Here is a 17,846-nt window from a genome sequence, read left to right as displayed (position 1 = left end):
ACGGTTTAAACACTAGAAATCGACCTAAATGGTAGTACCCAAGTACTAGTTGTGTTCCACGTCCAGTGCAGCGTTCACCTAACTCTTCAGAGCCTAAAAATATATCTGAACCATAAGAGCAAGACATTGAAGGACCAAGCTCATCACAAAATGATGCTGATTTTGAAGGTGTGTCTAATGAGCCAAAACGCTTTTCCCAAAATGAGTTGAATGATCTTGTAAGAGACTTAAATCTTTCTAAACAAGCTTCAGAATTGTTAGCATCAAGACTAAAAGAAAAGAACTTGCTATCCTCGGATACTGAAATAAGTTTTTATCGTGAAAGAGATGCAGAATTACGGCGTTATTTTTCCGATGAAAACGGCATTACCTTTTGTTCAGATATCAAAAACTTGTTGATAAAAATGAGCTTGAAGCGATACGAACCAAACGACTGGCGTTTATTCATTGACAGCTCAAAACGTACTAAAACAGGAATATTGTAATATTTCGCTAGTCTTGAACAAAATAAAATACAATGACCAAGAGTGGCAAATTTGTGTCGATTTAAAAATGGTCAACATTCTTCTCGGTCAACAAAGTGGTTATTCCAAGTTTCCCTGTTTTATATGTCTTTGGGACAGTAGAGCTAAACAAGAGCATTGGGTAAGAAAAAACTGGCCATTGAAAGAAAAAATGGAGCTTGGAAAGCGCAATATAGTCCACAATTCATTAGTAGCTCGTAACAAAATTATCCTTTCACCATTACATATAAAACTGGGCATCATGAAACAGTTTGTAAAATCACTAGATAAAGATGGGAACTGCTTTTCTTACATTTGCCAAAAATTTCCTCAGCTCACTATGGAAAAGTTTAAAGCCGGAATTTTTGATGACCCCCAAATTAGACAACTTACGAAAGATACTCAATTTAGAAATTCTATGACTGCGTCAGAAATAAAGGCTTGGACAGCATTCGTATCTGTGATGCAGAATTTTCTCGGAAATAAAAAATCTGAAAATTGTATTGAACTTGTAGAAGACCTTCTGCTACAATTAAAAAATATGGGATGCAATATGAGTATAAAACTCCACTTCCTCCATAGTCACCTAGAGAGGTTTCCGGAAAATTTAGGAGATATGAGCGAAGAGCAGTGAGAGCGTATGCATCAAGACTTACGCGTCATGGAAGAGCGCTATGAGAGTTTCTGGGATACAAATATGATATCTGACTATTGTCGGTCTCTAATACGTCATTTTCCCAAGTCTGCACATCGGAGAAGAGCTTTAAAACGAAGTTTTTCAGAACTTAATTATTAGTTATTTTTCTTAATAAAATTATTCTTAATAAATACATGTTTTTTTCTGTGTAATACCTACATAGCTGAAACTCTGAAACTAGAGCTGATAAAAATATTTAAATTATATTTTTGGAAATAGCATATTATATGTAGTCAGCAACAGCTAAAATTTCTTCGGCAACAAATGTACTGTAAACTAGTGTAATCACTTTAAATGCACAAGATAAACCAAATCCAGTATATAGTATTCACCATATGTATGTAGTGGAACACCGATATTACTAAGTACATGAAGTTTAATAGTCTGCTCATAAATATTATAACGATAGTATTACCCGCACTAAAAACTATGTTGGGTATAAAGCCGATTGAAATAGAGTTGAGTAAAGGGTACCTATCCACATTGAGCATATTATTCAGAACATAATTTGTTGAAAACATTTCATATTTGGAATGAATATGAAATTAGGGAAGGTGTAGGCCGATTCTATCCGTTTTTATTAACATAGCTTATATATTAACTCAACAATATTTACAACTCAGGACATATTTGAAAATAAAAGAAAATTGTATTTCAAAGAACTTTAAAAATCAAAGGCATCGCTTAGGTTCCCCTCGTACTGCACAATAAGCTCACATGGTGGGGCATAAGCTGTCGAATGCAATATGTCAAAAAATCATTATGTAGGAAAAAAAAGTGACTGGGATATTAGTCGCTCTATAAGAATCTGGTGATTTACGTCTAGGAGTTTTGGAAATTACAAAGTAACAGCGTTCAAAACTTAATTGATTCCCTTTCAAATTTAATTCAAAGATAATTAAGCAGTAAGCATCAAGAAACCACCTGCGGCTTCAACGCATATTATCTTCCGCACAACGAACAACAAACAAATGAAACCAATTCGAACAGCTGATCGCTGAATTCATAAGTGGGCGAATATAATGTAGCTTAATGGGCCGTCACACACTTTTGTGACTGGATTGTACCGTAGCTGAAACGCATAATAATTACTGTTCAACTCATAACCGGCTTAATAGGCTTTGAGAAGCACTAATGTTAAGCTCTTACTCATAGCGAGTATTGTGGTCTCAATCAAACCACGGAGCAGACTTAAAACAATACTTCAGCTCGGCTCTATATCGAAAATATTTCATTACTCATGACTTTTGTGAGCACACATTTTATCGGTACATGCAGTAATAAACAAATGCTGGTGCATAAAAGAGTGAACAATTAGTCCTACGCTCTTGAGTGGCTTAAATGAGCACTGAGTGTGAAATCACCAGAATATTCGAGTGTATTACGAAAGCAGTTAATGTGAATGGGAAGAATAAAAATTATATATTTTACAATATTTATTACTTGGTGCTGAGCAATTAAAAACGCCAAAATTTTAGCAAAATGCGTTTTTTAAATCAGTTTTAAGCGTAAAACTCAAAAGGCAAAATATATGTAAACTAACTTCTCGGAATTTCAGATACTTATATTATTACATGATCACCCTAATTGATGAAGGTTGAATACTACTTTATTACAATATAATTAATATACATATGTATGTATACTGATGCTGTATGAGCGCATCTTTTTACAGAGTTGTAGGCCTTCGTATTTCCTACTACCGCGACTACTTTCGGAAAAGCAGAAATAGCCCGCACTGGTCGACTGTAAAAGGTATATACAGACAGCTTCTTGGGTATATGTAAAATCATTGCTAATGACTCACTATAGGCGTTTTTATATGCGACTTGCTGCGTTCATTCATTATTTTGGTTTATTTCGTCAGCGTGACTGCATTTTGAACAGTTCGAACAGATTTTGCGGTTTTCACTGTCAGCAAGATTTTAACCGCATGCACACTTGTAGGCTATTTAATGGGACATTAAAGCACTTTATTGATACTTACATAGGACATGCAGACATTTGTGTAAATGTAAGAATGAGAATATAAACATCAGAGTGAATAAATAAATAAATAAGGACATGAAGTCACTTATGAATCGGCAATGAATTTTGCAGTAAATCAGTTTCTGCACTAAATTAATGAAACGTCAAGAAATACGTAGCAGTTTGTAAAAACTAATAAATAAATGCCGGTCCTTACGAATTAGGTTTCAAACATACATACACACATGCCGATGTATGTATGTATTTTAACAGTGGCGGCTTTTTCTCTTGAAATATGTTGAGCGTAATATGTCCTTCTAACGAACTGAAACCATTTACATTTTCTGAGGAAGAACTAAACTACTTTATTGGAAGAACTAGTACTGGGCAAGTTATGGTTCCAGCTAGTTCAGGTTAAATATTGATAGCCAATTTTAACATTTTACAGTTTTTACAGGCAAAATTGTCAGTTTAGAAAATCTGTACCAAAACAAAATATTAGTTCATTGCTATGTACTATTAAAGTTTATAGTTTCCCCTTAAAGTCAATATAATGCAAAGCATTCTTTAGGCCTTTAGTGCCAAGTACTAAGAGGAAAGGTTGATTAGAAGAGGTATATAGCATGAACTCGTCCTCGGCAGCCAAATGTTTGAAACGTAATTAACAAACCAGTAACAGCTCAATTGAAAAGCACCTGTGATGATACATAGATGGCGCTAGTAGAATTGAATCCATCTTTTGTTAGTCTTAACCTTCAGAATGCGCCTGTATAAATTTACTGTCCGGCCATTAATTTATGAATTATATCATTTTGAGTGAAGCTACTTTTGTTATTATGAAAAAAATTGTTTCAAAAAAATTTCGCGTGTGGATAAAATATAGCTTTTTGAAGGGAAAAAATACAGTTGAAGCAAAAACTTGGCTTCATGGCTAGTTTCCGGACTCTGCCGGAGGAAAAAAAATTGAATTGCCTCCGTATACACCGTATTCTCCAGATCTGATCCCCAGCGACTATTTCTTGTTCTCAGACCTCAAAAGTGTCAAATAGTTAGAGGGACGCTATAATCAGTATATCACTTTTGAATTGAACTATGTGTTTTAATATGATAGGCCGTGATCTTTCAATTGACCTGTTATATATAGATATTTATACAAAACTTAGAGTATATATTTGAATATGAAAGAAACTGAAATAAACTTTGAAAAATACTAGTTTACACAGAAAATATGTGAACAGAAACTAACTAATCTAAACTGGATATACTGGTGCCAATCCATTGTCCATAATGGCATTTGATTGTGCAGAAAAAAGTATCAGCCTACTAAAATGTTAGGACTTGTGGTTCAGTTCGCACTCAATATAAGGTGGTTTAAAACTAGTTATTTTCACTACAGGGTATACTCGTACGCATTACATACATATAAATTTATTCTTTCATTTCTTTGCCACAAATATTTGTGGTTTTGCAAAGCCATCCGTTTGCGGTCATCTCAATCACGGTCAATGAATTTCAAAATTAATCGGGGTGACGTGAATAAGCGCGATGTGAAAAAGAAAGTACACGCAATTGACAATTTTCGATTTATCCCAATGGAATTGGTAATGTGTGCTGTATAAATTTTACAGGTGAGTGTACAACTAAATTTAGCATTATTATAACACAAGTCGAAAAGTACGAAAAAAAACTGAAAAATAACTGTCGTTAGTAAAAAGTCTGTGTATTGAAAATCAAACATGATTAGTGGAAATTTAATTTCACGACAATCGTAAAAAGAAAACTACAATTTCTGGTGAAAAAGTCCCTTTTCGCCTACACAAAAGTGTGATCAATTACACGATGCTCATGTCATGAGGATTCCACATACATTGTAATTATTGCTATTAATAATAAACAATTTTCATTACAGCAGGTCCAAAGAACAATAATAATAAGAAGAGAAGAGAAGCAAAATAAAATCAAACTGTAAATTCATTGAAATGCTTTCATTAAAATGCATTGTATTTCTGCTAAAATAATGTGTTTGTGTGCCCGTAATTAACTTTCGTGGAATCAGCATTTTACGAACTCTCAGCTTACAAGATATTATCAGCGTCAAAATCGGTTTCAAACAATCAACTTTTTATTACACTTACTTAACATATGTACATTGCATCTGAGTAGGCATTAAGATGGGTCGGTTTTAAAGGAAGTACTAACGACATTTCCTGTGAAACACAATGTAGTCGAAATTGTTATGATTAAACATTTGAAATAAAATGTTTATATCAGAAGGTATATGCCGGAATTAGAGAATAAATCAAATATTAAGATATCAAATATAAATCAAATATATGCAGAAAGCATAATAATATCAATAGTTTCCACAACAAATTATTATTGACGGCCTTTACGAAATTCGTCTTGGAATGATCTATTATCTCGATTGAATTCACATTACCAGCCATCACTGCTTGTTATTGTTGTAGCGGCATAATTCTGCCGAGTTGACTGTCTTTGGCAGGATAAAAATTCGGCTCCGTTCCGATTACGTAGACCCCACTGTCGTGGGAACGATCCTTGATGGAGCTTCATCGTCAAAAATTTAATTAAGTTCATCTATGCACTATTGTAAAAATAATCGCGTTAAAATGTTCGCGATTTAGTTTCATTTTTGGCCGAGATGAATATTTTAAAATACTGTAAACAACATAAATAGAGCTCATATGTCAAAACTTTGCTAAAAAGATTGTTTGCAGCTTAAATCCCCGTTCAAAATCGTTTGAAGCCAATACAAAGTATCAAGTTTAGCCACATATATCTAGAAAATAGTGTTGGTTTCCATTTTAACTCCCGTTTTGAGAAAAATACTAATGCAATTGCCCATATTCGAGAGATATTGCTAGTACTTGTATATCCTTAATATACCCTGAACAGGGTATAATAAGTTTGTCACGAAGTTTGTAACACCCAGAGGGTGTCGGAGATCCTATAAAGTATATATATAAAATGTTGAGCTGAGTCGATTTAGCCATGTATGTCGGTCTGTCTGTCCGTCTGTCAAACTGACGGTCGGAATCAAGCTCTTATATGTAAAACTTTCACATCTGAAATTTGATATAGATTATTTTCTAAGGCAACAATGTAATCTCCGAAGAAATTGTTCAGATCGGGTTATTAAGGCATATAGCTGCCATACAAACTGAACACATAGTTACTAAAAGAAATACACTTGTGAAGGGTATATTAGCTTCGGTGCAGCCGAAGTTAACGCGTTTTTTTGTTTTTATTAATTTCTTCAGTACAATCAGCTATAATCGAAGAGAATATCTTCTATCAAATATGCACATGCCCTTCTCTCATAGCTGTGAAACCGGATTATGAGTAAGGTTACCTCTTTAGGATTTTGGTAAAACCCTGGGCTGGTGGTTGCGGAATTCTGACACCTGAGTATGATGGGTTGACACTCATCAGTAATGGCTGACGGACTAATGTCACAATCGCCCCTGTCTCCTTAAAACCTTGACAGGTCTCTGATTGGTAGGTGTACAAGTAAATTGACACCACTTCTTTTTTGCGCTAGTAGGCTCTGAAAGTATAGTCTCATAAGAGTGTGCGTCAACCCTCGTCTTGTCCTCCTTTCTGAGACAAATTTCTGACCATTAAAGGCGACTGCCTTTCCGGGGCCGGATAGCGCTTCTGAGTAGGGACCCCTTTGCATGAACAGTATTAAAAAGGACAAATGTTGACGGAAAGAGGAGTGAAGGGATGTCGAAACCGACACCCAGATCTGTCCCAAGTGGGAGTGTAGGAGTTTTTATATCAGGCGACTCTACGAGTAATAGGATGGGATATGCCAGTAGAAAACCGCCAGTAACCGAAAAGGGTAGAGCCTTCATTTGCGGCGGAATCGCCAGCACTAACAAAAGAACCTCTGCTAAACTCATAAAAGCCTCCACATGAGGCAGAAGCAAGACAGCGATAGATAGGAACCTGAAGGCAAACCACCGCTTGGCGGCCAAAAACATGGAACACTATGATGATAAGCATGCTGGTCAGGTGTCTGAGCAGCACACTAATGTAATTGAGTGGGCCAAGAAGGTGCTGAGCGAGAGCGAAGACGTTAGCGCAAGGGATGCAACTGAAACCAAACCAGCGGTCAAGGGACAAAGGTCGCATTACGGCGGATTTAGTTTGAGTTTATTCTTCATACATCTGGACCTATCACAGAGCAAGAGTAACGTTAGATTTCAGACAGATTCTCAGAAAAAACCACCACTGAGTATAGTTCATAATGGTATTTAAGATACGTTTATTTTGTAAAAGGTAATTATTTCGCAGAAAAATCTTATTGCTACAACAGTTGCAATACTTTTGTTTCGATATATACCTAGTGAAACTTATTTGCAGAAAATTGTATCGAAACAATTAGTACCTGAAGTACCTTTGTAATCAAATAACTTATAAAAAGGTGTTTTGAGTTTAATGGAAATTATTCTTGTTTGAGTATGTATATTGACCCCATGGAAGGTGGCGTGTATAATTTCAAACTTTATTTAAAAACTACTCTAAGGTTTCGGATAGCTTATTCATTACAAAAACGACCCATTATAATGCCAATTACATGCAGTCTAAACAACAACAATTAACACGAGGAAATAGTGGATTTTCCAGTTTGTTCTTGGCTGTTTATGAAGTTAGAAATTAGCAAAACAAAGAGTATGAAACTAATTTATTAGCGCAGAATGCAATGCAATTAAATTAAAGCGTATTATTAGCAGCAACAATTGACATTTTCGCATGAGAAAATACCTTCAGCGACAATTTTACTGGATAATTGTTTAGAAATAGTTTGTGATCATGTGGTCACATGCTTTTTCAAAGCTGGTCAAGTTATTTTTCATTTCTACAAAACGAAATACACAATGTAAGTTCTACATATATAAATATGGTAATTAAATTGAATAGCAGAAGCGCATCTGTTTATACTATGAATATACAAATATGTATGTATAAGACATATAATTTAAATGCATTTGTAGTTCACCGCGATTTGACCCATCCGTTGAATATTTGTTTAGAACGTTCACATTAGCTCGCTTTGAAACGCTCATTAAAATATAATGAATATAAATGAAGAGCCACCTATGCCATAGGCTGTGAGTGCCGACTCAAAAGGTCCACATTTGAATGATTAAATGGGTGAACTGAAGTGAATGCACGCACACTACAAGTTAAGCGTAAACTCTTGTTAATATTAATATTACATAAATAACACAGCTCTAAACGAAAATGTTCTTGAACTTGATAGCTTTGATAATTTTGACACTTTCAGTTGTCGAGATTACGAATTGATTCATGAAAGTATTGAATACGAAGGCTGCTATATATATTCTGGCCTAGGGCAACACTAAGTGTTGCCAGGTGCAATCTGACATTTCCATTGGAAAGTTTGACATTTTTAGCATAACATCACTCAGAACGTTTTGTCATTTAATCGTGAATTGTTTTATTTACAGGGAATTGAAAAGTTGATCTCGGCCAAAAAATGGAATTAACTCGTGAACATTTTCGTGCGATCATTTTTCACAACTTTCGACGTGGATTATCACGACAAGAGTGCATCGATGAACTCAAATCTTTGTATGGCTATGAAGCACCATCCTATAGCACTGTGAAAAACTGGTACAACGAATTCAATCGTGGCCGACGCTCGCTCAAAGACGAATTCCGTGAAGGTCGTCCAAAAACAGCCGTTGTGCCAGAAAACATCAATGCCGTACGTGAACTGATAATGCAAGACATACCTTCAGATAGAGGCATGCCTATGCATTTCTCCCACCAGCATACATTCGATATTGCATGAACACCTGGCCGTAAAATAGGTTTGTTCTCGTTGGATCCCGCACAATTTGACAATCGCTCAAAAAAAGGCTCGTGTGGATTGGTGTAAAGAAATGCTGAAAAAATACGATCGCGGTGCTTCAAAAGACGTTTATAAGATCGTCACAGGTGACGAATCATGGATCTATGCGTAAGAGCCCGAAACAAAACAGCAATCGGCAAAAAAAAAACCATTTTCGTTGATAAATATGCCTATTTACATTATTAGGCCAGAAATATATACAGCAACCTACGTATGCAGGGCCAAAAAGAGGAAACCCGGGCCCAGGGTATGGAGTCCCTCTCCATACCCTCCAAATTTCACTAAATTTCTTCACACTTACTACTTTATTGCTTGAGAAAAATAAGTCTAATACGAATTAGTGTTTTAATGCTCTCATCACACCTATGTATATTAAATTTGCTTTCGTGCTTGATGTTGTGTAGAACAAATTTGTATTGTAGGATTTTGCAAACCAAAATACATAGACTTTCACATAATACCGAAATAGCGGGTGATCCAAGTAGAGGCACTGTTTTTTACATATCACGTTTGAGTCGTGTCAAGCTGTCATGTTATTTTTGTTCAGTATTATTGAAGAATTGAAGCTGCTCGGCACTCCCTAGCTACATCGCTTCGGTCTATGGGCCTTGAAAAGTTCTAACGTTTTCGAGCCAAATTTTTTTCAGCTATGAGAACCATTTCTGGCTGAATGGGTATATGAATAAGTAAAATTGCCGCATTTGAAACAAAGAACAACCTTTTCATTCAGAAAAAACAACGGTTTGGTATAGTTTATGGGTCGGTGGAAGCATCGGTCCATATTTCCTGACAAATGATGCCGGTGAGAACGTTTGACGGACAGCTATCGCGCTATGATAACCGACTATTTGATATCTGAAATTGAAGCTCGTGCTCTCGACGATAATTGGTTTCAAACAGACGTCGCCTCTTTCCACTCATCACATCAATCAATGGATTTATTGAGCAGATAATTTCACGTTTTGAGCCGGTCGATTGACCACTAAGATCGTGTGATATCACACCGTTATACTTTTTCCTGTGGGGATATGTAAAGTGTGAAGTCTATGCGGACAATCCCGCTTCGATTGAGGCCTTATGGCAAAACATCACGCGTGTCATTCGCCAGTTACCTGTCGAAATGCTCGAACGAGTCATCGAAAATTTGACTCAACGGATGGACTATCCAACTTCTTGTCTAATTCCACCTCTAGGCCTCGTGTAGCTAGTCCTGACATGCTGCCCACTGAATTTTTTATGCTTGATAAAGCACCAAACGAACGTTCACCACTTGAAACAAAAACCGGTAAAGTGCAAAATATTCTCAAAGCTATGCCAATATTCCTAATATTGATTGTCTCAAATACGGCAATTAATAAAATATACTGTTATCAAGGTTATAACTGTATAGGAAAATGAAGCTTGGAAAAGGTTTGTTTTGATTGAGGAAAATTTTCTCGATAGCCAAAATGACCAAATTATGAAAAATATCCAGACAAACTTCAAGACTCTAAGAGCAAATATGAGTATCAAACTAACGCCGATGCGCATCCATCCGTTTAAATTTTCGGATAAATCAATATAATATGAAGAACAAAAACAGCCTTTCCAGCACGATAGAAAACTTAATGACTGTAAACTAGCAAATTATAAAATAAACTCTGAAAAAAAGTTTTTATTACAGTATAATATATGTTTTCGATATTTATCCCTGTTTATAAAGATTTGCAAACAAACGAGAGCAAAACCTACGCAACATTTTTGTTTAATGTTGAATACTAAATAGTGGTAATATGGTAAAGAACAGCTTTGCTTATTTAAAGCAGCTAAAAAAGGTTCTCTGCAAGTTATAATTGCCATGTTCGTCAGAAGAAACAAATATTTTTCTTTCTAACAAACATGAGTTCTAAGTAAATGGAAAAATAATAATAATATGTAGCAACAATTGAATAAATAGAGTACCAAATGAAAAAAATGGAGCGGAGTGGAGTGTATATACAAATATTTGCATCCCCTTTTATGAACGTCGAACCTTAAAACTGTTTGAGTTGAGGCAAAGTTTAAGTGGCTAAGAAAGTCAGGGAAGTAAATAAAACTGTGTGCAAATTTTTTCTAATTTTATATTAGTGTGAGAGCTGTACATGCGGATATTGAAGTTGTTTCTTTAAGTGCGAAAGTAGAATTTAGAATAGTGCTGGAATCATCATGTTGACATCAGATAGATGGTAGAGCATCTCAAGTTCTTGTACTGTTTTGCATTCGCAAAATAGACCCTTGCCAACGAAGCTGACGACCCTGCAGTCATCAAACGCATCATTACATGACGAAACTTGGGTAGATGATTATAATATTTAAGGCAAATAAGGAATACTACTTGGTCATTTTGAGGCTTCAACTTGAGAAAATTCGTGGGCAGATAATTCATAGATTTTTCACCACTTTGATGCCGCGTCATATTCTAGCAAGATTCTAACCGATTTTTTGATCAAAGACGAAACCAGAGTCATCATTCAGTCACCATAGACGCCTTTTATGGATTCTTGAGATTTGTTTCTGTTTTAAGAACTAAGAAATCCGATTCGAAAAAACATTTCATTGAACCAATTAAAAGTCATTCGTTGAAGGCAATCAGCCGAGGCTTATGACAAGTGCATAGAAAATAGGGGCATACTTGTATTGACTCAAAAGAAGTTATTTGGAAGACTTTATTCGCATTTTTATTTAACTAACAGATACTTTGTATGTTTTAAGCACTAAGCTTGATCTAAGTAATCTTATGTCATCAAATTATTAATAGCACATCATTCCAGCAGAGCTGTCGAACCACATAAAGATTTTCCAGAACAAAAACGCTTAAATTACTAAATGATTTTGTTCACACTTTATTTTGAAACGCACTTTAAATCGAAGACAACAACAACATATTAGAAACCTAAACATTTAAGTGCTGTTAGTTGGAAAATTTGATTGAAATTGTTTTTCCGCAAACAGTCACAAATCTTTAACAGAAAAGTAAGTATTGTATATCTACCATTAACTTAATATTTAGCGGAAAACCTGAAGACACGAAACTCATAGAAGAAGCGCAGACAAACAATTGACAATATAAATGTTTGTGTGAACCTAAGTAAATATTATGTAACGTATACATATTTGTGCACCGCCTTGCAAGGAAGGCGTAGCTTCGAAAAAGCTTATTGACTAAGCGACCAGAGCGCGATGAGCCAATATTTTAAGTCAAGCTCATAAACGTTGAAAATAATTTATTGTGCAGCCGTTTGTAAAAAGAAATTGCGACTTGAACATTTCACGTTTGAGATAATTTGCAAATGCAAAGTTTGCATAACTGTAAACTGAAATTCATTGCGGTGGCAATTAACACATTACATCAAGCAACCGAACGTTTGACTTTGTAGAAATACTAGCCCTGAGTGTGGGTGATTTAAGCTATAATGAGATTTTAAATATAGAAGCCAAGCTGATACTCGCAATGTCTGTTAGTAAAAATGCGATACAAATTCGAACGCGAATTCTGAAAATGCAAGTGATTTAGTTTGAAACACTAATCGCTAAAGATTTGTTCTTGGAAATTAATAAATATGCACGAAAGTCATGCAGGTGAAAAGCATATGTGTATGTACTTTTCATTGATTTAAGAGATAGTTTCGCTTTTCGCGGATGTACTGAATTAACTAGAAAAATATTGGTTATTATTAAATATTATATATGTACATACATATATACTAGAGAGGCTGAAAAATTAGTAATACTTCTCCGAAAGTATGCTACTAACCTACAAAATATACTATACATAATAAAAGTTGTAAATTTTGAACAATTGAATTAAGACTCTGAGGTTGTAGAAATAGTAATTATTTGGGTATATAAAATTGCGTAAAAAGTCTGCGGCCTACGGCTCATACCGGAGGCAATGTACCATGACTATTTTTTAAAGACAAAATTACTTCGAATGACTTCCATTTTTATTGTATTCTCCAGATCTGACACTATCCTCACCTGCTGTCCTCAGACCTCCGACAAAAAACGGGTGATCCAAATATAGATACTTTTTCAATAATCTTTTTTTGATAGAACACACGTGAGTCGTGTCAAGCTGTCATGTTATTTTTGTTCAGTATTGTTTGGCATATTATCATGGAAAGGCTTATGCCTGAACAACGTTTAAAAATCGTTCAACTTTATTATGAAAATTCAAGTTCTGTAAATAATATGTTTCGCGCTCTTCACCCAACTTGGTCAACATAATCGGCCTACTAAGCGTACTATTTGCGACAACATCTGCTATCTTGAGACCCAGCATTCATTTTTGGTTAATATAAAGCAGTCAAAAAAGTCTTTTCGTATTTTTAATAAAACTTCAACTTATTTTTTTTTTTAATTATAATGAACTTTAACGAACCAAATTAAATATTTTGGCCGACCACTTTTTGCAATTTTTCCGCTAGAGACGTTATTCCATCAGTGTTAAACTTTTCTGGTTTCTAGGCGAAAAACTGCGACAAATGATTTTCACAGGCTTCGTTTGAAGCCAACTTTACTCTATTAAGGGAGTTCTGCATTGACCGAAACAAATGGTAATCCGACGGTTCAAGGTCAGGACTCTATGGTGGATGAATCAAAACTTCCCAGCCAAGCTCTCCCGTTTGTACTGAGTCATCAAAGGAGTGTATGGTCTAGCGTTGTCCTGACGGAAGACGAAGCCATTTCAGCTGATCAGTTCTGGTCGTTTTTTTCGATTGCTTGCTTCAATCTCTTCAGTTGTTGACAGTTACATGTTGAATCCATCGTTCGATCAGGCTGGGGCACATTATTTTCGTATTTGATCCACTGTTCGTCTCCTGTTACCATTTGTTTCAAAAATGGTTCGATTTCATTTCAATTCAGCAAAGAAAAATTTAATTTGGTCCATGAAATTTTTCACAGACAATTCATGTGGGACCCAAACATCGAGCTCCTTTTTGTAGCCAGCCTTTTTTAAATGGTTCGAAATGATGATGAATGTTAAGTTCCTTAGCTATGTCATGGCTGCTTATGTGACGGTCCTGGTCAATCTGTTCCATAATTATATCGATTTTTTCAAAGATAGGTCGACCAGAGCGAGATGCATCTTTCACATCGAAACTTCCAGAACAGAAGCGCGCGAAACATTGTTGTGCTACACGAACTCACTACACAGAATCGTCTCCCTAAACTTCACAAATTACATTGATGGTTTGGGTGGCATTCTTTCCTTTTTTATATAAAAATTTTAAATTTTTTTTTGGTTAAATGACACAATGTGATTGGTAGCATTGGAGATATACTATTGCAGCGGCATCTATTGACAAAATACGAATAAACTTTTTTGACTAACCAATATTCGACTGAATTGAACACGTCAAGCACGCAGTGAAGAGAATATAGCTGTCGTAGCTGAGAGTATACACGAAGACCGTGGAGAGTCGATTCGGCGCTGTTCGCAGCAACAGGACGGATGTATGGAACGACTTGGCGCATTTTGCGTCAAAATCCACAATTTAAAGCGTAAAAAATAAAGTGAGCCGGTGGAATCATCGGTCCATAATTTCTGCCGGTGAAAACGTAACCGTCAAGCGCCATGATAACCGACTATTTGATGCCTGAAATTAAAGCTCGTGATCTCGGCGACATTTCATTTTAACAAAACGGCGCCAGTTCACACACATCGCACCAATCAATGGATTCATTGAGAGAACACTTTGGTGAGCAGATAATTTCAATTTTTGGGCGGGCGATTGGCTACCAAGATCGAGATTAAACTTTTTCCTGTAGGGATATGTAAAGTCTGTTATTGTTATTTCGAATGGTAATAAACATTCCCCATTCAATTTGAAGTTTCTGTGTTTTTTCTATAAAAAAGTAGAGAACCTCGAAATGGATCTCCCTGTAGAAATAATTATTTGGGTATACAAAGTTCCGTGCAAAGTCTGCGGCCCAAGGCTGTGCCAGAGGCAATGTACTTAGTCTCAAATCATAGAGAAAAAATACAAAATTACTTCTTATCACCTCCGTCTTTATTGTATTTTTCGGATCTGACACAGGCCTATTTCCAACCAAAAAATTAATTATTTTACAAATTTAATTTCGTAAAGTTCCAAGATCGCCATAAACGAATTTAGGGGATAGGCCAATTCAGAATTTTCAATATATGGACTGTTTTTTTTTTTTCTAAATTATTTTTTTTTAAATGCTATGCAGCTTTTGGCACACTTGCTATTTTTGTTTATAAATGCAACTTGATAAGGCTATTTAGGTTCAGAATACAAATTCAATATATAAAAGCTAAATAGGCACAGATAATATGCATCTGTATGTTTTTATGAGTGATTATAAATTTAATTGTTTGAAAATTAAGTATATATACTCTCGCAACATAGTGATACAGAGTAAAATAGTTCACCTTAAACTAATCGAGATAGATAAGGAGGCTTATAGCACATATTTCACAAAGTACCAAACTCGATTAGAGGAGCACATCTTCGCGCACTGTCAAAATAGGAGAAATCAGATAATAATCACTCTCCATTTAACAGTAATGCTAAAAATTAGTAAAGGTGCGATAACTCATTAAATAAATACGTCACAGATATTAAATTTTACAGCCGAGATGGTGGAGAAGGGTCACAATTGGACAATGTATGTGGCGCCGCCCACGTTTAAGTGAAATCCTCTACCTCAGGAACTAATCGGCTAATTTCCAAAAAAAATTTGGTGCATAACATTACATTGTGAAGTTGGGTAGCAAAAGTTGCAACAGTCCGGATCTTCCCTTCACACCAATATATGCAATTTATATATTGATTTCCATCATATTTTAAACCTCTTATGATGATCAAATTTGGATTGTGGATTTAGTAACCATAATGTGGTTTAGCGCTGAATGCGAGTGAAATTTCTCCGAACTACATATTCCTAATATACCTACATATGTATATCACAGATCACCCTGTCGACTGTCAAATATATGCAAGCTAGTCCCTCGGTGTTTGAGATAACGATTTGTAAGTCTTTCTCTTCCAAAGAAGCTACTTAGTTTTCGGAACCGTCGATATCAGACCTCTATTAAATATAGCGACCATAAACACTGACCGATCAAAATAAAGTTCTTGTATTGTAAACCTTTTCAATTGACGAAATATTTTCATGAATTTCGGCAAGGTTTACATAAGGCTATACGATCTCCGAATATATTATTCTTATTGGACCACTACAGATTACAGCTGTTATTCGAATTGATTACCGGTATAGTCGAAGTTATAAGTATTATTGCTCATATAACTATAAATGATGACTGCGAATGATAACACAGATCTGTGTTGTGCTGTTCAAGGAAAATTTCCTGAGCTTTGTGAATGAAGTTGATGTTCTGTAGACCAATGAGTCAGACTTAAATAAAGACAGGCAACACAAAAATTCAAAGTTAGAATATGCAAAAGCGACTGATAACATTTCATGAAATTGCAAGATGTTACTCAATTTTTTTAGCTAAGTTCTGAAATAATAACCACATATATGCACTCAGTTCCATAATTAGCATATTAACTCCGTACACCACACATATATACACACATATTAGTAATATAGCAAAAGGAGTTAATAAAAGCGATGTAAAGTAAAACAGCTTGTGCTGATTCACATTGTTGTAACACTCACCAGAAACAAATAAGTGAAGAACAAAAGCGGCAAAGCCGGCCGCGAGCACCAAGAAGTTGTGTGGGACATTTTTAGACTTCTGAATCAGCGCAGTACGCTTTGTCACAGCAATAAATTAGGCAGAGTATTCAAGACACAAGGCACACTTGGTGCACAGCACAAAAACGGATTTTATATTTTTGATTTTTTTTTTTACAAATTTGGCACACTTTATAGAATTTCCCAGAAGCTTGAGTATGCCGTGTACACGAACTGTTTAAGCTGCGCGCTTTTATCACATCCGCGACATCAACACGTGCGTCGTGTGCGCCCAAGCGAAAACTTAAATCCACACTTGGACTGGTATTTCCACTGGATATTCGTTTGTTTGTACACGCTTCGGTGTCGTCTACAAATAACCGAAGCCCGAAAAACACGCTATATTGCTTCCTACTTTAACTAAATTTAAGTGTTTTTATTTCGTTTGCTGCTCTTCACTACACTTTTTCATAAATTTTTTGTTTTTTTGTTGTCTGCTTATTAAATTATCGGCTTATTATTATTTTGCTTTTATTTTATTTGTTTTTCACTTTTGCTTTGTAAATCGGCAGCGTGATCCGTTGTTGTTTGCTTTGCACGCTAATCGTTGGGCACTGATCGAGCTCCGTTCGCCGAGCGTTGCTTGTTCAACCGTCACAGCTGTGGCCACGACTGATAGTGAGTAGACCGTGGACGCCACAACAAAGCTTCGACCGAGCTTCCGAGTTTCAAGTCCAACGCTGATTGCTGGCTTTTGTTATTCTTCTCGATTGCGGAGACTATCGCACGCAATCAAAGCGACAGCAGCTTCAAATTGTACTTAAGCGCTCTCTAAACACCGTCGCTACGGTGCGCGCTCTTTACCTTGCAATGCCGCCGAACGGCTGATTGGTCTCTACACTAACCAAATGACAGCTGATCGCCGGAAAGGTGAGAGGTGCGTTAAATGTTTGTTTGTTTAGTTTTCGTTTTACTCAGCTCTTCTATATTTAACTTTACCTATACAGTAATGTGTACCTCTCACTAAACACTTGCTGAGACCTGCTCATTTAGTCATGGTTGCCTAACTATTTTTAGCATCCGC

At 35.8% G+C, this 17,846-nt stretch overlaps 1 protein-coding gene across 1 annotated transcript in view; it reads right to left on the bottom strand.

Moving 5' to 3' along the window:
* LOC126759385 (uncharacterized) overlaps window positions 1-17,593 on the bottom strand; it is a 31,553-nt gene extending 13,960 nt beyond the window's left edge. Inside the window, exon 1 of the mRNA XM_050474178.1 lies at window positions 16,745-17,593. Coding sequence (XP_050330135.1) covers window positions 16,745-16,813 — 69 coding nt within the window. The 5' untranslated portion in view covers window positions 16,814-17,593. The remainder of the gene's footprint in view (window positions 1-16,744) is intronic.
* Window positions 17,594-17,846: the final 253 nt, after the last annotated feature.

Source organism: Bactrocera neohumeralis, chromosome 2 (genome assembly GCF_024586455.1).
Source record: "Bactrocera neohumeralis isolate Rockhampton chromosome 2, APGP_CSIRO_Bneo_wtdbg2-racon-allhic-juicebox.fasta_v2, whole genome shotgun sequence".
NCBI classification, from domain to species: Eukaryota; Metazoa; Arthropoda; class Insecta; order Diptera; family Tephritidae; genus Bactrocera; species Bactrocera neohumeralis.
This window is presented reverse-complemented; position numbering and strand designations above follow the sequence as displayed.